Source organism: Prionailurus viverrinus, unplaced genomic scaffold (genome assembly GCF_022837055.1).
Source record: "Prionailurus viverrinus isolate Anna unplaced genomic scaffold, UM_Priviv_1.0 scaffold_35, whole genome shotgun sequence".
NCBI lineage: Eukaryota > Metazoa > Chordata > Mammalia > Carnivora > Felidae > Prionailurus > Prionailurus viverrinus.
Genome location: NW_025927605.1, coordinates 3,771,609 through 3,794,070, shown reverse-complemented (window position 1 = coordinate 3,794,070; position 22,462 = coordinate 3,771,609). Strand labels below are relative to the sequence as shown.

General features: G+C 41.0%; 3 protein-coding genes across 3 annotated transcripts; all 3 read right to left on the bottom strand.

Moving 5' to 3' along the window:
- Window positions 1-7,554: 7,554 nt before the first annotated feature.
- On the bottom strand, window positions 7,555-7,959 carry LOC125158660 (keratin-associated protein 2-3-like). Its single transcript, XM_047845983.1, has one exon. It carries the CDS (start codon window positions 7,957-7,959, stop codon window positions 7,555-7,557), a length of 405 nt encoding a protein of 134 aa, XP_047701939.1.
- A 4,241-nt stretch (window positions 7,960-12,200) lies between these two features.
- On the bottom strand, window positions 12,201-12,602 carry LOC125158663 (keratin-associated protein 2-3). The gene has a single exon (XM_047845987.1). It carries the CDS (start codon window positions 12,600-12,602, stop codon window positions 12,201-12,203), a length of 402 nt encoding a protein of 133 aa, XP_047701943.1.
- A 4,710-nt stretch (window positions 12,603-17,312) lies between these two features.
- On the bottom strand, window positions 17,313-17,714 carry LOC125158662 (keratin-associated protein 2-3-like). The gene has a single exon (XM_047845986.1). The coding sequence runs from the start codon at window positions 17,712-17,714 to the stop codon at window positions 17,313-17,315; it is 402 nt and encodes a 133-aa protein (XP_047701942.1).
- Between the last annotated feature and the right edge of the window lie 4,748 nt (window positions 17,715-22,462).

Genomic DNA, 22,462 nt, shown 5'->3' with positions numbered 1-22,462 from the left:
AATGGAATGCATGTACTTTGAATAAGACTGTAGCTCTGATATTTGTATGGGAAAGATAAAAGGTTATTTTTGTAAATCAAGTAAGTATTGGAATAAAACACCCAAGGCTGCCTTCCATTTTTTTCTTCAGCCCAGCTTTGAGCAGCTATGGGCCTTCTGCTCATAGCATATTGATTTTTCATCTCTGACACATGACATTTTCTATATTTGCCTTTCTTGTGTGTAAGCTAAAGAATCATATAATGGGAAGTTTTTTCTTAATATACCTTGACATGGGTACTGTGACTAAGAAGTGACAAGATGGAGGTTTTTAACCAGCATTGCAGACATACACAACACATTGATCAGAGGAGGTATGTGGGAGGCTGCCCAGCTGTTCGGTGGCAGCACTGCTGGAAATGTGAGGGACATGCTTCTTAGGGAAGGGTCACCAGAAGCGTTTGGGGAAATGCATGGGGGGAACAGTCTCATTACTTTACAGCTTTTCTCCTGTTGCTATGCACCAGATAGGGTTTTGGGTCACTTAGGATCATTCCCATCGTTCAGAAGAATGTGCCTCAGGCCCCAGGAGCTAAAGCTCCCCAAGTGGAATTTTGAACATAATTTCAAAACCTTAAAAGGAATGTAAACCGACTGAACATATAGTCATAATCGGGGAAACAGAGGAGGGAGAAATGAAGCACAGTCTCATCATGAGGACATTCGACTCTCTCATGTTTCACGTTCTTTCTCTGGTCCATAGACACATGATTTTTTTCAAAGCAGTAACCAGAGACTAGATAAAAACTTGTGTATTCTGCCCTTTTTTTGTTCTTTTTCCCAGCTTCATTGAGATAAAAGTGACATACAACATAGTGTAAGCTTCAAGTGTGCATTGTGATGACGTGATGCATGTATATATTGCACAGTGCTTGCTGCAGTAAGGCTACACATCCTTCTCCCACCTTGCATAATTATCATCTTATTATTGTTTTCATGGTGAGAACATTAGAGCCCTACTCTACTAGCAGCTTTTTTTTTAATTAAAAAAAAATTTTTTTTTAATGTTTATTTTTTTTGAGACAGAGAGAGACAGAGAATGAACGGGGGAGGGTCAGAGAGAGAGGGAGACCCAGAATCGGAAGCAGGCTCCAGGCTCTGAGCTGTCAGCACAGAGCCCGACGCGGGGCTTGAACTCACAGACCGTGAGATCATGACCTGAGCCGAAGTCGGATGCTCAACCAACTGAGCCACCCAGGCGCCCCATCTCCTAGCAGCTTTCAACTATACAATATATTATTAACTGTAGTCTCCATGCTGTACATTAGATCCCTGGAAATTATTCCTCTTATAACGGACAATTTATATCCTTTGACCAAAATCTTCCCATTTCTCCTACCTCTCAGCCCCTGACAACCACTTTTCTACTCTGTATGAGTTCGATATTTTTGACTCCAAATATAAGTGACATCATGCAATATTTGTGTTTTTATGATTTACTGCACTCAGTATAGTTCCTCAAGGTCCATCCATGTTGTTGGAATTGGCAAGGTTTTAGTCTTTTTTTATGGTTAATACTTCACTATATATATATATTTATATATATTTATATATATTTACATATACTTATATACATATTTACATATATATTCATATATTTACATATATATTTATATACTTACATATGTATTTATATACTTACATATATTTATATAAATATATATGCAAAACACAACTATTGCAAGACTTCTCTTGGAATACACACATGCATCATATATATCATTCATATATATGTATGCTCTCTGTGTATACACATATAATCACATTTTTTTATCCATTTATGTGTCATTGGACATTTAGGTTGTTTTAATACCCTGGTTATTGTGAACTAATGCTTTAGTGAACATGGGAGTGCAGATACCTCTTTGAGATCATGAATTTATGTCCTTCGGATGTATACCCTGAAGTGGGATTGCTGGGTCATATGGTAGTTCTATTTCTAATTCTTTGAGGAATCTCTGTACCCTTTTCCACTGTAGCTGTGCCAAACTATATTCTCACCAACAGTGCACCAGGGTTCGCTTTTCTCCCTCACCAGTATTTGTTCTCTCTTATCTTTTTGATATTAGCCATTCTAACAGGTTGAGGTGATCCTCATTGTGGTTTTGATTTGCATTTCCCTGATGATTGCTGATGTCAAGCACTCTGTTGGCCATCTGTATGTTTTCTTTGGGAAAATGTCTGTTCAGGTCCTCTGCCTATTTTTCAATCAAATTGGTTTTTTTTGTTTGTTTGTTTTGCTTTCTGTTTTTGTTTTTATTATTGGGTTATAGGAGTTCCTTGTGTATTCTGGATATTAACCCCTTATTGGATATATACTTGGTTTGCAAATGCTTTCTCCCATTTGCCTTTCCATTTTGTTCATTGTTTCTTTTGCTCTGCAGAAGCTTGTTAGTTCAATGTAGTCCCACCTGCTGATTTTTACTTTCGTTACTTATGCTTAGCTCTTTTCAAGCCATACTGTCTCAGTCAACTTTTCATGTTGTTGGGGGTATTCATGATGATAACATTTTGTGCAAAGGGGGCCTCTTTGAGAGATACATAAACCTCAACTTAGTTAACAAGACTAATTTCTCTAAACATTTCTTTTTTTTAATGTTTATTTATTTTGAGAGAGAGAGCACGCGAGCAAAAGCACACATGAGTGGGGGAGGGGCAGAGAGAGAGAGAATCCCAAGCAGGGTCTGTGCTATCAGCACAGAGTCTGACACGGGGCTCGATCTCATGAGCCATGAGGTCATGACCTGAGCCAATATCAAGAGTCAGACACAGCTGACTGAGCCACCCATGCACCCCTACTCTGAACACTTCTGATTCAAAATTGTTCCAAAGAGATTTTTTTTCCTCTTCGTAAAGATCCACAAAGAGTGCATGAGTCCCTCAATAAGCAGTTCTGGTGCTATTCAGTCTAAGATGCTCATCCTCAGCCCATAAACTTCATCTCTAGGCAGAGAAAATAGGGGTTGTGTTTCTGTAATTCGTGCCACAGAGCTCTGTGATTTGACATTGGTGGCAAGTCCTATGGTATTTTTTTAATGCTACTTATCCTAAAATCAGACAACATTCATTGAAAACTTTGCCATTTACTGGCTGTGTGTCCTTGGGCCATGAGTAATGATAGTACACACCCAGGTTGTTGTGAACAGTAAATAAGCTAATATTTGTAAGCACTAAGAACAGTGCCTGGCACTTAGCAACTGCCTTGTGTTTGTTAAGTAAATAAATATATTTTAAAAAGTCCCGTTATGTGGGTGCCTTGTAAACTCTAAATTTTGAACTTAGAATAAAGATGAACATATATGGCAAATGGCTTTCTCTGCCGAGTAACCACAGACTATACACTAAATAAGATTATCCAGTGGAGAGTTTCACTAATAACATTAAATAAAATAAAAATACCTGGAAGGGAGTTATACAGCTCCCTCTTTTGAACACCAATTTCTGGGAAGGGGAGTTAGGTTATTGTTGAAGAAACTATAAGGAGAATATGTGTCGGATTTGTGGCCTGAACCTTACCGAGAACCCCACAGTCTTTGCATCACACAGTGAGTTCTTAGAAAAACATCCTTTTTAAAAAAAGCCTTAAAACTGATTTAGACAGGTTCCTGGTGGTGATGGGCAACGTATTTTGTATTACTAATGCTAGGGCTTTATTTAACACTATCATTCAACAATAACGTTATGAACAAATTTTAACATGGAAAATAGTGTCTTATGTTCTTAATTATCAATTCTTCATACAAATGGAGAAAAGTAATAACACCTATAATTTGAAACAGCTAACAGTTTTTTAAAGTTCTTAATTTGGAACATATCAAATTGCATACCTTATTTTATGCAATTGAGATGATCCTGAAAAGTTAAAATATGAATCAGTGTTTAATAATTTTTTTTATATATATATATGAAATTTATTGACCAATTGGTTTCCATACAACACCCAGTGCTCATCCCAAAAGGTGCCCTCCTCAATACCCATCACCCACCCTCCCCTCCCTCCCACCCCCCATCAACCCTCAGTTTGTTCTCAGTTTTTAACAGTCTCTTATGCTTTGGCTCTCTCCCACTCTAACCTCTTTTTTTTTTTTTTTTCCTTCCCCTCCCCCATGGGTTCCTGTTAACTTTCTCAGGATCCACATAAGAGTGAAACCATATGGTATCTGTCTTTCTCTGTATGGCTTATTTCACTTAGCATCACACTCTCCAGTTCCATCCACGTTGCTACAAAAGGCCGTATTTCATTTTTTCTCATTGCCACGTAATATTCCGTTGTGTATACAAACCACAATTTCTTTATCCATTCATCAGTTGATGGACATTTAGGCTCTTTCCATAATTTGGCTATTGTTGAGAGTGCTGCTATGAACATTGGGGTACAAGTGCCCCTATGCATCAGTACTCCTGTATCCCTTGGATAAATTCCTAGCAGTGCTATTGCTGGGTCATAGGGTAGGTCTATTTTTAATTTTCTGAGGAACCTCCACACTGCTTTCCAGAGCGGCTGCACCAATTTGCATTCCCACCAACAGTGCAAGAGGGTTCCCGTTTCTCCACATCCTCTCCAGCATCTATAGTCTCCTGATTTGTTCATTTTGGCCACTCTGACTGGCGTGAGGTGATACCTGAGTGTGGTTTTGATTTGTATTTCCCTGATAAGGAGCGACGCTGAACATCTTTTCATGTGCCTGTTGGCCATCTGGATGTCTTCTTTAGAGAAGTGTCTATTCATGTTTTCTGCGCATTTCTTCACTGGGTTATTTGTTTTTCGGGTGTGGAGTTTGGTGAGCTCTTTATAGATTTTAGATACTAGCCCTTTGTCTGATATGTCATTTGCAAATATATTTTCCCATTCCGTTGGTTGCCTTTTAGTTTTGTTGGTTGTTTCCTTTGCTGTGCAGAAGCTTTTTATTTTCATAAGGTCCCAGTAATTCACTTTTGCTTTTAATTCCCTTGCCTTTGGGGATGTGTCGAGTAAGAGATTGCTACGGCTGAGGTCAGAGAGGTCTTTTCCTGCTTTCTCCTCTAAGGTTTTGATGGTTTCCTGTCTCACATTTAGGTCCTTTATCCATTTTGAGTTTATTTTTGTGAATGGTGTGAGAAAGTGGTCTAGTTTCAACCTTCTGCATGTTGCTGTCCACTTCTCCCAGCACCATTTGTTAAAGAGGCTGTCTTTTTTCCATTGGATGTTCTTTCCTGCTTTGTCAAAGATGAGTTGGCCATACGTTTGTGGGTCTAGTTCTGGGGTTTCTATTCTGTTCCATTGGTCTATGTGTCTGTTTTTGTGCCAATCAGTGTTTAATAATTTGATCAGAGTTTGGAGGTATCAGAGAAGTCCACTATATATAGCATAGTGGTACACTCTTCTATAGATAATAAAATACTTCATATGAGTACAGTTGGCTGCTGTGTAATTATCTGCTTTAAATCCACTTAGATTCTCATAGGTAGGTTTTTAAAAGCAGAGCACAATCAAGAGTAAGGTTTAAATGTTTTTCCCAAAATAAATACAGGTTTTGGATAGTACATTCCACTAAAAATAAAATATATGTTCATTTTAAATGATATAATTAAGAAAAATACCAAGAAGAAAATGAGTATTATCCCCAATTACTCTTAGATTTTGTTGCATTTTGTTTATTTTATTTAAAAAATTTTTCTTTTAATGTTTACTTATTTTGAGAGAGAGAGAAAAGTGCACATGTGAGTTGGGGAGGGACACGGAGAGAGAGGGAGAGAGAGAATCCCAAGCAGGCTCCACGCCACCAGCTCAGAGCCCAGTGCAGGGCTCGACCCCACAAACCATGAGATCATGACCTGAGCCAAAATCAAGAGTCAGTCACTTAACCAACTGAGCCATCCAGGCACTCCCACATAATGTTTTAAATACGTTTTAGGCATAAGCACACATAGAGATGCAGAATACATTTTTTCTCACGAAATAGTTTAATATTTTACAACTTGCTTAATTTGAACTTAAATATGGGACAAGACGATTGCATCACGTTTCCTAGTAAGTTTATAATCTTAAACTATTTTTAACTACTTATGGCATTTCTTCTATATTTATGTTGCTTATATTATGTACTGTTTGACTTTTTTTTCTTTCTTTTTTTTTTAAAATTTTTTTTTCCAACGTTTATTTATTTTTGGGACAGAGAGAGACAGAGCATGAACGGGGGAGGGGCAGAGAGAGAGGGAGACACAGAATCGGAAACAGGCTCCAGGCTCTGAGCCATCAGCCCAGAGCCCGATGTGGGGCTCGAACTCACGGACTGCGAAATTGTGACCTGGCTGAAGTCGGACGCTTAACCGACTGCGCCACCCAGGCGCCCCTTGACTTTTTTTTCTTATTTATACCTTATCTCCCTAAATGGATTATAACCTCTTTGAAGCATATTTTATTCTTTTATTCTTTCATGTTTCCTCAGGATGGTCTCCACTCAGTGTCTTATTCATAGATGTTCAACAAACAGGTGAAGATTGACAGTGATTGATTAATTTTCTTGGAAAATGCCATTACTGCCCAGTTGCTGAGTACAAAGATAATCAGCTCTTGAGAGCCAGTGTGGATTAAATACCCACAAGAGTTGACACCGCAAATAACATTCAAAATAACTGGAGATGTTTAATGCATAGAAAGGAGCGCATTATCTGAAGCTGCAGTTACTCTTGGCCAGAGAAGACCTGAGTTCTTCTGGGCAGAAGAACATGTCTCCTACCATATTAAGATGAAGTGTTTGACTTAAGGGCTTAATGTCAGGGGGTTCGCATTCTCCTAGGTCTTTTCTAAACATCAGCGATTATAACTATATTAGGAAGAAACTTAATTTAATCGTCCATTACTCATCGCTCTTCAGCTTTAAAAACATGGGTTTGGCCAGATGTTGCCTAAGGTTATTTCCACGTCTAACATACTGAGTTTCCTAAATTGTGCTTAGAACAGGTGTCAGGTCAGTGAATGAACCCTTGGACCAGGGTGGGTGTGTCAGCTCAGATGCAGCCTCCTCACTGGGTGTTGTTAAAGGACATCTCTCAGATGTTTGGCATGTCTGGAATTGTGAGCACATGTGATGAAGATACAGCCATGTCCACTTTTCTCACTTGGCAACTATGCCTTATAAATGCCACTTACGAGGATAATAAGGAAACTACCCAGAGTTAGGTTATTTCAGAGAACAATTTGAGAGGATCATTCTGCATCTTGCTTTGAATATCTCTGGACAAAACAGAAAGAACCTACTGGGAGGAAGTATCACAAAGACCATGATTTCTATGCTGGAAATACTAAGTTTATTAGAAAACAGAAGACATAATTGAGGAGTTAGACTGGGGTCCTGAGAGGACAAGGCACTCTTCCTCGGTAGTCAGTCTGAAAAGGGGGCTCCAAGGCCTACTCTGAGCCGGACTGAAGAGATGAGAAATGGGCTTCTCAGGAAAAGGCATGTTGTTCTGTCTTGAAGTTAAGAGCAGAATGGACCCCACACCATCTACTGGGGACCCTTAGTGATGATGCACTTAGTAGCAGCAGGAGGTCCTGCAGGTGGTGCGGCAGGGGGCAGGCTGGCAACAGGGGGGGCGGCAGCAGGGCGCCTGCACAGAGATGGGCTGGCAGCAGGTGGAGGCCCAGCAGCAGGGGCGGCAGACCACGGCCGTGCAGGACGTGGGGCAGCAGCTGATGGGGCGGCAGCAGCCCTCCTGCAGGGAGCAGGGGTCACAGCAGACGGGGCGGCGGCAGGGCTCGCAGATGGGGCGCGTGCAGCGGCAGGTACAGGTCACGGGGCGGCACACGGTGGTCTGGCAGCTCACGGGGCGGCAGCAGCAGGGGTCGCGGCAGCAGCAGGGCTGGCAGCAGCAGGGCTGGCAGCAGCCTCCCCCGCAGCCCAGGGAGGAGCAGGTGGAGCCGCAGCAGGAGCCGGACATGGTGGTGTCTGGGGCTGGTTTGGGTCGGAGGGGTGAGAGGATTCGGGTGTTGTCAGGTGTGAATGCCTCCCTCCTGCTCTGGGGCCTTTATATACCCTGGCCGGGTCCTGATGACCTCCACGACACAGGTGATCGCCTTATTTGTGTTTATTCTTTCTGAAGTGGCACTGGTAAGTTAGTAAGCTCCCTAGACATTTTTTTTTAGGTGCTCAGGGACTCATGAAAGACGATTTGCTTTCCTTATTTGAGGGAAACCCATTATATTTTGCTATTTATGGTTCAAATATGAATTTAATGACCCTAACTTCAGAGTTTCCAATTATCTTCAGAATTCAGTGATGTTTTGCCAATTGATGTTTCGATAGCACAGAATAGCTGTCATGCCCTTAGGTTCACTTACTGATACTGGAAGTGAATCCCCCAAGTTGTGAGTGTCCATTTCTACCACTAAGCTTCCTGGACAAAACAAGTTCAGAAAAGTAATGTGAGACTATTTGCAAAGGCATGGTCTGTGAATAAAAGAAGAGTTTTGCTGTGTACTTTTTGTAGCTACAGGAATGCATCTTATCATCTTATCAGTGGGTTGTTTTTCCAATTTTTAAAATTTTGGTAAAATACATATAATGTAAAATTTACTATCTTATCATTTTTAAGTGTACAGTCAGGGTATTAAGTCCATTCATATTGTTGTGAACCATCAGCACCATCTATCTCTAGAACTCTTTTCATCTTGCAAAACTGAATTCTGTGCCCATTAAACCACAACTCCCCATGAACCCTTCTTTTCAGTCCCTGGCAACCACCACTGTAATTTCTTTTTTTTTTTTCCTTAATTATCTCCTTCCGCCCTCACATACCCCATTAGTATTGGCTCCAACATTATTAGGCATATGACTTTAGGCAAGTCACTTACCTGGTTCCTTATGTACAAAATGTAGAATATAAAACCAGCCTCTGGTAACTACTGTTCTGCTCTCTGTTACTGTTAGTTAAGCTTTCTAAACCATGATGAATTTCATTTTTAATCTTCATGATGACCAGTATCATTGAGTTCTAGTATCTAAGTACTTTGCTAAAAGAAATAAATGTACTAACTTACTCTTCACAATAATCCTATGAGATAGGTATTGTTGAATTCCTCATTTTACACATGAGGGATCAGAGAAGTGACTTGCCTAAGGTCATACACCTACTACTGTTGGAGCCAATACTGACTGCAAAAACAACCTGTGGGAACATTATTAGTAAGCCCAAGGAGCTGAAGAATGGAACTGTGGTTACCATATTCCCTGTCATTAAGGAATGTCTGTTTTATTTAGGAATTTTAACAGTGAATTTATTTTTAAAATAAATGGTATTTGTGAAATGGCTGATTTTTAGAGTTATCTGAAAAGACTCTGTGTCTTCCCAATATCCTCAGGAATTCAAAGAATTATCTCCCAAAGAGCCTTCTAAAGATTCCAAAACACACCATAAGGAGATAACATCAAAGTTGGACATAACTTGAGTGATTATGGAGCACTATGAACAAAGCCACTGTTGAGAAAGAAGAATTTACTCTACCCTTTAAGGTCCTTCTACCTGGACTAAGAAAAAAAAATGACATGAGACAGATTAACAGGAGAAAATAAAATTCAGTAGAATACTTATGGGGAATCCATATAGCTATGGAAATTTCAAAGATAGTGAGGCAACATGATACTTATATGAGCTAAGGAGAGGGGTGAGGGTCTGAGTATACAAAGGGGAGAAAGACCATTAGCAGGAAGATGGGAGGAGATGTTTAGGAAGCAAAGGTTGCCTATTATGCAGATAAGTTTTTTTAGATAAAGAGGAATCTCTGTTAATAGCTTTCTTCCTGGTAGAGACAGGTAGTTGAGGGAGAGGTAAAGAATGTTTCTTGAATCTGTTGGGTTTTGATTGGATTTGACTCAAAATAATGTTTACACCAAAGTGGCCCATTTGGGAGCAGCCTGCCCTTGGTCCCTACCCTACCATCTGGATGAAGGTTGTGGTCGGCCAGCATAACAGAGCCCCCAGGTAGTGATCCCAGCCAAAGGTGACCTCCAGGCCCACATTGTCTTATCCCAGTGTCTTGCTCCATTGTTTCCCCATGTACTACACTTGAGCATATTCCTGCTTACAGAGCAGTTGTGATTCTCAGTTGTTGTGATTCTCAGGACTGTAGGAAAATCATGTCACACGGCCATTTTATAGACTCTGCCTTTGGATTTCCTTGGTTCTGACCTTTTGCTTTACAACTAAGTCTGTTCTAGATCTGTGATTGAAGACTGTAGTGCAGGCCTCCTTCTTGATCATTCTACTTGCATAGTCCCTTGCTGGCTTACCCAGATCTTCACCAGCCACTGTGGCTAACCATGGCATGGAGTTACTGGGGAAACAAACACAATCTCATAATAATGAGGAGCTTGGGAGTACACAAAGCATTCCACATCTGAGAATATATTATAAGAATAGGAATTTTCTAGAAGGCTAACCAGGAAAATTCTGAGAGGAGGAAAACAATGTAGTTAGAGACTTTTAAAAATGGGTGTTCAAGAACATGTAGAAAGAAACTGGATTTGTGAGCCCATCTACCAGTAAACCATCAAACCCTTACTAAAGAGAAAACCATCGTGTATGCAGATGTTTTGAACACAATGGGATTCTTGTTGAGAAATTTTTACTGTATTTCAAGAAAAGTACTTTCCTTCATGAGAAAGCTTATTTATTTTGTTGTAAGAATGCATGAGTCCAGCATGAGGAGAGAATCAATGAGGGATGAAGATGTTTTTCTCTCCTCTAACCCTGTAGAACTTATTCAGTCATTCAGCAAACTTTGATTAAAATCCTGCGTGCCAAACATGGTGCAGGTCAGTGGGAATCCAGTGGTGGACAAAGTCAGTCAAGTTCCAGGCCTTCACAAAGCTTACCTGGCTTGCCTCCTCTCTCTGGGCAGGTAGATATGCCCAAGCAGACAAGCAACACATTCCAAAAACCCTTTTAGATTATATGCTGGGAACTCAATGTGTATTTCTCAGAAAAACACTAGTAGTTGGTTTACTGACCAGCCTAAGTGTTTAACAACAACAAAAGCATATCCAGTGTGGATTAATGTTTAATCTTTCAACTACATTGGCATTGTTTTAATGGTAAAGTGATTTGGAGTTCTAATTTAGAATTGTTCCAGCTAAGCTACATATCTCCTTCTCTTCCCAGCAGCAGTGACCTTATTATAATCAGAATTGGCCAGGGGTACCTGGGTGGCTCAGTCAGTTAAGCGTCTGACTCTTGATTTTGGCTCAGGTCATGATCTCATGGTTTGTGAGATCAAGACCCACATCAAGCTCTCTCTTGAAATAAATAAGTAAACATTTAAAAAAAGAATTGACCATAGTGGTGCTGGAGGGGAGCCTTGGGAAAGATGGGAGAGTGGTTCTTCCAGCCTAGGCCTTCAGTGGTTCAGCATTCCCAGGTACCAACTAGTATTAATCATGGTACAGTTTCCTAAATCAGGGTATAAACATAGCTCTGACTTAGGCTTCCTCCCCCTTATCACATGTATGGGGATGATTCGTGGGTCAAGTTCATGATTAGAGAAACCGCTGTAGTCTTATTTCCTCAGCATCACCACAAAACTTGTGACTTCAGATACGACGGTGCCTCCCATGAGATATTCTGTATTATTTGAACTACTATTAAAATTATAGACCTTGCACCTGAATTGTTCCTAAAGCTAAAAAAAAAAAAAAAAAGGCCCTTGAAAAAATCCTTCTTCCGTTGGTTCTTCTGATTCTGCATACCATACCTTAAGCTAAAAAAAGCTTTTGAAGATTAATAAACAATAAAGAGAAACACGTTTGCTTCCCAGAGATAAAATTTTTATTATTTTACCATGTGAAACCCCAGCACAAATGTAATGATATCCTGGAAAATTATCCCATCTTGAAATAGTAGAGATGTGATGATGAGTCAGTGGAATAGAGCTTCATTCAAGAAGAACTTTGATCTTTGATCACTCAGGCCAGGAATTCAAATGAGGAAAGCTGGGATGTTTCTAAAGATTGTCAAAGAGGGCCAGGATTAACTGGGTAATTATGTGGGAAAAAGGATAGACAGCTACTGTTGTTAGTTGTTGAAGAGCAGGTAGTTTGCAAGGGACGTATCTCATCTGATCCCTTGGGGTGGGAAAGAATGTTCACATGTTTCTGAACACCTGGGAACGCTTCTCAATGGGTGGTTCAGCAGCAGGAGGTCCTGCAGGTGGTGCGGCAGGGGGCAGGCTGGCAGCAGGGGGGGCGGCAGCAGGGCGCCTGCACAGAGATGGGCTGGCAGCAGGTGGAGGCCCAGCAGCAGGGGCGGCAGACCACGGCCGTGCAGGACGTGGGGCAGCAGCTGATGGGGCGGCAGCAGCCCTCCTGCAGGGAGCAGGGGTCACAGCAGACGGGGCGGCGGCAGGGCTCGCAGATGGGGCGCGTGCAGCGGCAGGTGCAGGTCACGGGGCGGCACACGGTGGTCTGGCAGCTCACGGGGCGGCAGCAGCAGGGGTCGCGGCAGCAGCAGGGCTGGCAGCAGCAGGGCTGGCAGCAGCCTCCCCCGCAGCCCAGGGAGGAGCAGGTGGAGCCGCAGCAGGAGCCGGACATGGTGGTGTCTGGGGCTGGTTTGGGTCGGAGGGGTGAGAGGATTCGGGTGTTGTCAGGTGTGAATGCCTCCCTCCTGCTCTGGGGCCTTTATATACCCTGAGCGGGTCCTGATGACCTCCATGACACAGGTTGTTTCCTGGAGTTGTGGCTGCCCATTGATCTCTAGATTGGTGGATTCAGTTGCTGAGTCAGCAGTTCCCATCATGGAAGGATGCTTTCCTTTCCACCTGTCTGCTTTCTTCCTTGAAATGAATACTTGATGAATTATATCATCCAAAAAATTACCCATGGAATAACCAAACCTTCCAGACCATGCCACGTGACAAGTTGAAAGTGTGAAGAATCCAGTGTTGACGCCATCACACTTTCGTCTTGTTTGTCTTGTTCACCACCCATGACTCAGTGCAAGACTGTAGTGTTCCTGAGGTCACAGGCCTGGTTTCTGATTGACCTTGAGATGAAGCAAGAATTTCTAAAACACCAAATGACTCATGAAAGGAGATGTGTACTCATTGTGCTATGGGAAGAATGGTCCAGTGCTTCTGGAAAACAACACAGTGCTTCACTTCGCTTGTAAGAAAATAATCACCAGAGCCACTGGCGTGATATTGTTTAGTAACTCACTTGGCTTATAAATCAGAGTCACTTCTAAAGACTCTTACTATGTAAACAGTACTATTTATGAGTGGAGAGGGAAAGGGAAGAAGAAGATTAAGTTCCAAGTAGATTCTTATCACACAGCAATTACAAATTTTAGGAGGGTAAGACAAAGGCAGATAAAGTAATCAAAGCAGAAGACTTTTCATAGGACAAAAAGTTCAAATTAAGTGAGGATTTTATTCATATTATGCATTTTGAATGCCCCTCCCTGAGTATGGTCTTAGAAATAAAATTGAAATTGGGATCGCTCTTTCTTTCTAGGTGTTACCATAAGCACTTGTATTGAGTTCTACAAAACACGTTGAAAATATTTATAAAGGAACCAGTTATCTTTTCATAGTAGATACTTTGGTCTGTTGGCCGAGGATTTGTTTGCTTATGAAGTGTGAAATTGGCTTCAGAAAAAACCAGGGGAATTAAATGTACTGGTAGCTGATAAAATAACCTTGTCTTTTTCAGCCACAGCTAAGGAAAATGGGGGTATAGAAAATAATTTATAGTTGGAAGGTAGTTTAAGGATGACACTATCCAAGGGTTGCTGATGACTCTCAGACCAAGTTTTCTCCAAAGTGTGGTTTATTTAAAAACTTTTAAAAAATGTTTATTCATTTTTTGAGAGAGAGACAGAGCACAAGTGGGAGAGGGGCAGAGAGAGGGAGACACAGAATCTGAAGCAGGCTCCAAGCTCTGAGCTTTCAGCCCAGAGTCTGACGTGGGGCTCAAATCCATGAACCATGAGATCATGAACCTGAACTAAAGTCGGATGCCCAACTGACTGAACCACAGGTGCCCTGATATAATCATTTTTTAATACACTCCTTGGTCTGCCTAGCTGTGGTCCTTGAAGGCCTTTGAATTTGTGACCCATCATGGTCCTTCAAAGTTTTTGGAAGGCCAGGTTTGTGAAATGATTTCTCTAAAGTTACACAGATAAGAGTGGCAAAGCATAGATAGTACTGTGGTCTTCCTTTGAGTGTAAACACTGATGAGTGACATAGTCTTTTCCAACTCTTACTTCAAACCAGTGAACAGGTAGTAGTAGTTATCAAAACTTCTATCCCATCTAGTGAAATATAATGGGAACTTGGTTGATTTATGGTTTAGTGTATTGCTATTTGGCTTAGAATATATACAGTGACTAAATTGTCAGGAATAGAAATATGTCTGTAAACTCACTGCATTTCTTAACTAACAAAAAGGAAAGAATACTAAGAAATTCTGTGTCCTGAAATCATAGACTGTCAGAAACTTTGCTATTTGAAGCCACATCAGTAAGAAGTGAAGATCCCACTATTTCCTGGACAGGATCTTAGTCACCTTAACACAGAGAAGCAGCTTCAATATCCAGCCCAGAGGCAGAGTTTCAGATCAGAGGTTTTCAGAAACAACATTCCTCATTTATCTTAACTATGTAGTTTTCAAAGAAAGAGGACGTAAGTCCTTGTGACAGCCCAGTCCTCATGTGAATTCTTGTGTTTTTACTTAAACTCTACCATTCTTCAAAATCCTATAAAAATAGCTTTTCCTTTGTTTTGTGGGATGCCTCTGGTCCTATGCTGTGTGGTCTCCTTTGCACATTAATAGGCCTAAGCTTTTTGGACAACAGATTGTCCCTAGTCTTTGTCACATGGGCTTTTTTAGTCCTGTTATTTGAATTCCAGATGTTCTGCAAGAGCATAACCACAAGTGTGGGAGTAAGTAAATGTTAATCACAATGGTGATAATTTGTGGGATTTTGTGGTTGGACTGACAGTATGCAATGCTGATGACTTTTTCTGATGGTGAACCACACACCCTCTTCTTCATAGTTTCATGGGTTGTGTTGTTAGGAGCTAGTTTGGGGGCCACTGGATGTTAGGAAGATTTTAAAATTCTGAAAACAGAATACCTGTTCCCTGTTCTGCAAAATGACCTTTGAAATATCCTCCAATCGTAAGAGACACGAGGATAGGAAAGAGTGAGGGAGAAAGGGCAGGGGGAGGAGGATGGGGAGACAAAGAGGGATTCAGATCTAAGAGGGCTTAGAGCTAATACCTGTCCTCTGCCAGGGCCAGTCTCCTCAGCTGTAAAAGGGGCTGAGTCTTCTGTCCATGATGTTCTTCATAGGCTAGGTTTATCATAAAACCTGTACAGTGGGGAAGACAAAAGAAATGGATATCATTCATTGAAAAGAGAGAATGTTTTAGATGGAAAAATTCTAGATGATCAGGGAACGGGTGGAATTTTTTTTCTGGAATTTAACAAATACATATCTTTTCTGCCTAATAAATACCATCTTCCTAAAGCCAGGGAAGACTAACCCAAGTAATCTTACAGCTTAAGTTGTTTGCCTTCTTTGGGTGGTTCAGGGTGGAATGAAAAGTCCATCAGATACATGTATCATCTCCATTGCTCCTGATGCCAAGCCCTTATTTAAATCCTGTAAGCTAGGGCTCTCTCCTATGCATTAGCCCTTTCATTCTGAGACAGCTTCAATTTGCTGATGGATTTTTTCTTCCTTCTTTGTTATACTTACTAAACCTTAGGAGTGTGCTTTGTTATGTTAGGAAATCTGTTTCTGCCAATGGATGTGGACTGTCTTGAAAAAACAAGAAGCCTTCCCCCCAATCCTCTCCCACTTTCAGTGACATGATATGTCATAAATAGCACATCTTTTGAGCCTGTTTGATACAGTAATGTTCCAATGTGTAACAAGGACTATCAGTGAATGGTGCTTGGTAAATACTGTGTGCCAGTCACTTTACATACATAAGGTCATTTAACTTTCCTAGCAACCAACATTGGTGAGAATTAACTTTCCCATTTGGCAGATGAAGAAACCTGAAGGTCAGAGAAGTTAAGTTATACTGATGCTGAGGATTCTGCCTTAAGTAAAATACCTACCTTTTAGAGTTCTTGTCATAAAGACAATTGCCTTCTAATTTTGTTTGATTCAATAGAAATCAAGTACCAACCATATTCTAAACATTGAGCTCAGTACTGAAGCCATTATAAATTGTGTCCCCTTTGTTGGAGGCAGAAAGATAGATCATCTCAATACAATGCCTTGTGGGGAGGGAGATGAGTATAGGATCGCTTTTGGAACATGTTAGGGGCACCTGACCTAGCCTGTGTGTGTGTGTGTGTGTGTGTGTGTGTGTGTGTGTGTGTGTACGTGTACGCGGACATGCATGCCTGTGAGTGCATGAATATGTGCAGGTGTGTTTATGTGGTAGAGGGGTTAGGACAGAACTGTTAGAGAAGACTGAGCTGAATCTTGGAAATGATTGAGTGTTAGGTGGATGAAGAATGTGGAGGGTAGGAGTAGATGAAAAAAATATTCCAGATAAATGCAAGAATATGACAAAAGCAAAGACATAGGGAACTGCTTGGCATGTGCCAGTTACTGTGAGTTCAGTGTTACTTGAAATGAAACTTAGTGGGGGGTGTCGAGACATGAACGTGGACATCTGGGCAAAGGACAGGCCCTGGAGAACCTTGTGTGCACAGATTGCCTACCCACATAAGCAGTCTGAGGACTAGCCTGGCCATCCTGCAGCACCTTCCAAAACTCCATTCCTAGCACCTCTCCCTTTTCTCTTCTGTCTTCCTCACCTTCTCCATCTTGTCTTCCTTCTTCCTTGTCCTCCTTCCTTCCTTCTTCCTATTCCTTGTCTGCTCAGCTATGTACACTAATAAACAGGCACTACTGAATGAATCAGGTAGCAGGGAGGTTTACGGGAAAAATTAGTTTATTGAAAATAAGTGAGCAGCACATTACAAAGGATGATGAGGAGGGTTTGGGCAGCCTTCAGAGTTCAGGATGGGTTTGCAAAGTCCACTCCAAGGACTTTTAAGAGAGATCTACCATCCATGGTGTCTTCTGCTGATGGAGACACCTGGGTATTTGGCTGAGGGTGGTGATGGACATCTGCTTGTGTATCCAACTGGTAGGATGTAAAAATGGCTATTGTCACCTTATGAAAAATATCTCCTTTTCTTTCCACTTTCTTAAAATGCGGAATAGGTGCTTAGGCTCCAGTGTGTTGCTATTTAGGGATGGTAGGGGTCTCAGCAGCAGGAGGTCCTGCAGGTGGTGCGGCAGGGGGCAGGCTGGCAACAGGGGGGGCGGCAGCAGGGCGCCTGCACAGAGATGGGCTGGCAGCAGGTGGAGGCCCAGCAGCAGGGGCGGCAGACCACGGCCGTGCAGGACGTGGGGCAGCAGCTGATGGGGCGGCAGCAGCCCTCCTGCAGGGAGCAGGGGTCACAGCAGACGGGGCGGCGGCAGGGCTCGCAGATGGGGCGCGTGCAGCGGCAGGTGCAGGTCACGGGGCGGCACACGGTGGTCTGGCAGCTCACGGGGCGGCAGCAGCAGGGGTCGCGGCAGCAGCAGGGCTGGCAGCAGCAGGGCTGGCAGCAGTCTCCCCCACAGCCCAGGGAGGAGCAGGTGGAGCCGCAGCAGGAGCCGGACATGGTGGTGTCTGGGGCTGGTTTGGGTCGGAGGGGTGAGAGGATTCGGGTGTTGTCAGGTGTGAATGCCTCCCTCCTGCTCTGGGGCCTTTATATACCCTGAGCGGGTCCTGATGACCCCCATGACACAGGTCATTTCTTGTTAATCTTCTGGCCAATTAAGTGAGGATTTAGCATTGAGTAAACCATGTTTGTTAACACTTCACCTTATACACATTCATGCACACAACCACAAACATTCCTTTGTTTTCTCATATTGTTTATTCTCACCAAATCTAGACATTGGATTCAATTCTGATGAATTTCCTTTTGAAACATTCCTAACTCATAAGAGAGAAAAGAATGTGTTTTCTAAAGGAGATTAGTATCTAATTACTCTGCCCTTTGGCCTTGAAGTCAGCATTTTATTCCTGGACTTCAAGGACTCAATTACCACCCAAACATGACCTGTCTTATTTTCACTCATGCCCCTGACTGTAACAGGTTAATAGCAGCACTCTTGTGTAGGCCATTCGTGTGAGCTGTAGACTCACCACAACTCTGGGAGAGGCAGGTTTGTAGTTTTCAGATGAGAGGGGAACCACATGGCACCCCGGACCTGTGGTCTGGTTGCTCTTCCCCAGTAGGATCTGGGCTGTCCTGCCCTGGTTGTTGTTTCCCTGTTCTCTTGGAATGCCTTCATCTTCCTTCCAAACCAAACTCAACTTCTACAGTGACTGTAAAATTTTCATGAAGGATCCACTGCAATTTTTATCGTCGTGATAATTTATTCAGAATTAATCATTGCATGTGTAGATTCTGGGAAGGGACTATAGAGAATATATAGCCCTATCCCCTCATCTTACAGGAGGGGTCATGTGGATTCACGCAGTCACAATGGGGTCTAGGTCTCCTCATTCCTCAGTAAGCAGCCTCTACCATGAGTATTATGTTTATCAGGTTCAGTAGACCATAGCCTTCAGACAGGAGAGAGAACATCTCAAGCATTCCCCCTACCCCATTTTTATCTCAAGTCTTTAAAGTGAGTAAGCATTGTTAAAAGTGATACTGGAAGAGAATTAGGGAAATGTCTTGTCCCAATGACAGATACTTCAAAAGGGGCTTGGGACTTGCATGCTGGGTAAGATCTTTGTACCAGTGCAGAGGTTTCTCTGAGGACTGATCAACAGAGCTTGGCTTATTGGTGGATAGGAGTGTGAGGGTTGCCTGTTCCCAGGATGTTCTAAGTATAGTCTAGTTTCCTTTGGTAATACATTGTGGCACTGTGAGATAACGGGCTTGCCTAATTCCTTTTATTGTTTTTCATTTGTACTTCACCCCATACCTTAGCCTTTGTGATGAGTTCCATAAATTTATTCTTACTTAATGGAGTAGAGCTGTACTTTTCCTTTGGATTTGAGGGGGAAAAAGAATTCTGTCCAGTCAACCCCACTTACTTTCTTTGAGCACTAAATGAAAGAAAGGGCCAGGAACTTGCAAACCACCAATCAAATGTCCTAAAATTACTATCTTGAGCTTAAAGGGGGAGGCTTTTTGTTGTTTTCATGGGAGAATTAGTTTTATTTTTGCTTCAGTGATATCATGGAAGATATCATCAATGCTGAATTAGATGAAATTCATTCTCTATATCTCTTCATCCCAAGATTCCCTCTTGGCTCCTTTTACAATAGTTGATTTTTAGTGTGCAGACTAGGTAATTGAGATAATGTGGCTAGAATTACATGCAAGCTAGTTTCCCATTGCCACCATGGTTGAATTAGTCAGCTATGATGCATAACAAGCAACCACAAGCTCTCAGAACATACAATAACAAATATTTATTTCTTGGTCACATGTCTGCAGGTCAGTTGGGTTTTGGTGGATTACGGCTGGTCTTGGCTCCAGCAGCAAGTTGGTTTGGGACTTCCTTCTGAATTAGAGTTGCCAGATTTAGCAAATAAAAATACAGGTGCCCGGTTAAAATTGGATTTCAGATAAACAAATATATCTTTAGGATAAGCATGTCTGAGTATGCATGGGGCATTCTTACATTAAAAATTTACTGTTATTTAACTGAAATTCTGATTTAATGAGGTGTCTTGTATTTTAATTGGCAACCCTATTTCTAATGGCAGAAGCACAAGGGAGCAATCCAGTCATGCAGGCATATTTAAAGTCTTTGCTTGGATCATGTCCTCTAACATCCCATTGGCCAAAGCAAGTTACATGGTGAATTCCAAGTCACAGAGTGCGAGAGTGGGAGAGGATACTTCTCCCAGAGGGGTGGGAAGGGGAAGAGAGTAAATATTAATGAAGAATGATCTAATCTTCCAGAGTTGTAAATAAATTATTTTAGTAATCTTTGTTGTGAAGCTTGGACAAAGATTGTAGAAAGCCAAATTAGATTATGGTTACTGCATTTCCATTCATTTGAGTAAATTTACTTCTCTTCCTCCTTCTCTTCCTGGTCAACCAGGAAATTTCATTGATTTAAAAAGAGACCTCCTTATCTACATATTTAATGCAATCCCTATCAAAATACCAACAGCATTTTTCACAGAACTAGAAAAAACAATCTTAAAATTTGTATGTAACCACAAAAGACCCCAAATAGCCAAAGCAATCTTGAAAAAGCAAAGCAAGGCTGGAGACATCACAATTCTGGACTTCAAGTTATATTGCAAAGCTGTAATAATCAAAATGGTATGGTATTGGCACAAAAATCGACACATAGGTCAATAGAACAGAATAGAAAATCCAGAAGTAAACCCACAATGATATGGTCAATTAATCTTCAACAATGCACGAAAGAATATCCAATGGGGAAAAGACAGTCTGTTCAACAAACAGTGTTGGGAAAACTGGACAGCAACATGGAAAAGAATGAAACTGAACTTTTTTCTTACACCACACATGAAAATAAATTCAGAATGGATTAAAGACCTAAAAGTGAGACCTGGAATCAAAAATCATGGAAGAGAACACAGGCAGTAACTTCTTTGACATCGGCCATAGCAACTTCTTTCTAGAAATTTTCCTGAGACAAGAAAAACAAACAATTGAGACTACATCAAAATAAAAACCTTTTGCATAGCAAAGGAAACAATCAACAAAACTAAAAGGCAGCCTACAGAATGGGAGAAGATATTTGCAAGTGACATATCTGATAAAGGGTTAGTATCCAAAATATATAAATACCTTATAAAACTCAACACACAAAAAGCAAATAACCCAATTAAAAAATGGGCAGAAGGCAAGAACAGACATTTCTCCAAAGAAGACATACAGATGGCCAACAGACATTAAAAAATGTTCATCACTTACTATCAGGGAAATGCAAATCAAAACTATAATGAGATATCACCTCACACCTGCTGGAATGGCTGAAATCAACAACACAAGAAACAAATGGCATTGGTGAGGATGTGGGGAAAAAGGAACACTCATGTACTATTAGTGGGAATGCAAACTGGTGCAGCCACTGTGGAAAACAGTGTAGAGGTTCCTCAAAAAGTTAAAAATAGAACTACCCTGTGATCCATCAATCGTACTACAAAAACACTAATTCAGAGGGGTACATGCACCCCTATGTTTATAGCAGCATTATTTACAATAACCAAGATGTAGAAGCAGCCCAAGTATCCACTGATAGAGCAATGGATAAAGAAGATGTAGTGTGTATATACAATGGAATATTATTAAGCCATAAAAAGAATGAAATCGTGCCATTTGCAATGATGTGGATGGAGCTAGAGAGTATTATGCTAAGTGAAATAAGTCAATCAGAGAAAGACAAAAACTGTATGATTTCACTCATATGAAGAATTTAAGAAACAAAACAGATGAACATAGGGAGGAAAGAAAAAGAGAGGCAAACCAGAAAACAGACTCTTAACTATAGAAAACAAACTGAGGGTTGCTGGAGGGGAGGCGGGAGGAGGATGGGTTAAATGGGTGATGGGTATTAAGCAGTGCACTTGCGATGAGCACTGGGTGATGTATGAAAGTGATTAATCACTAAATTCTACTCCTGAAACTAATATTACACTGTATGTTAAATAATTGGAATTGAAATAAAAACTTGAAGAAAAAAACGCTTCCCAATAATAAACCAGACATTAACTCTTTATATACAGATTTCCAAAGAATATTTTTAACTTTTCTTCATAAATATTGCATTGTTTTATTAGACCTATTTTGAAACAGTTTATAATATTTGTAGCTCTTGTGAATGGAATCTTCATTTCTATTAAATTAGAATTACTAATTGACTCTTTGCAGGTTATAAAAATGTTACTGAGTTTTTTGTTTGTCAATACCCTATAGTGACTTCTCTAAACTCTCTTTTTAGCACAAGTTTGTAGGTTTTCTTGGATTTCCTATGTTAACAACAGTATTGTCTACAGGTATCAACAATTTTGTTTTTGTTTTTTTTTCTGTAATGCTTTTTCTCTTAAACAGATTGAATTGAGTAGGATCTCAAATACAACAATGAATGATAGGAGTGGTATCAGTTATCCTTGTCTTATTTAAACTCTGTTAGGAATACTTCTAAAATTTGTTAACTATTATGTTTTGCTATGAAGTTTTGATAAATAACATTCATCAGGATAAAAATGTCCTCTTTTAGCCCTGTTTTGCTTAGAGTGTTTTAAATAGTAAATGGCTGTTGTGATGGTCAATTTTATGTGTCAACTTGACTGGGCCATAGTATGCTCAGACATTTGGACAAACATTCTGGGTGTGTCTGTGAAACTGTTTCTGGGTAAGAT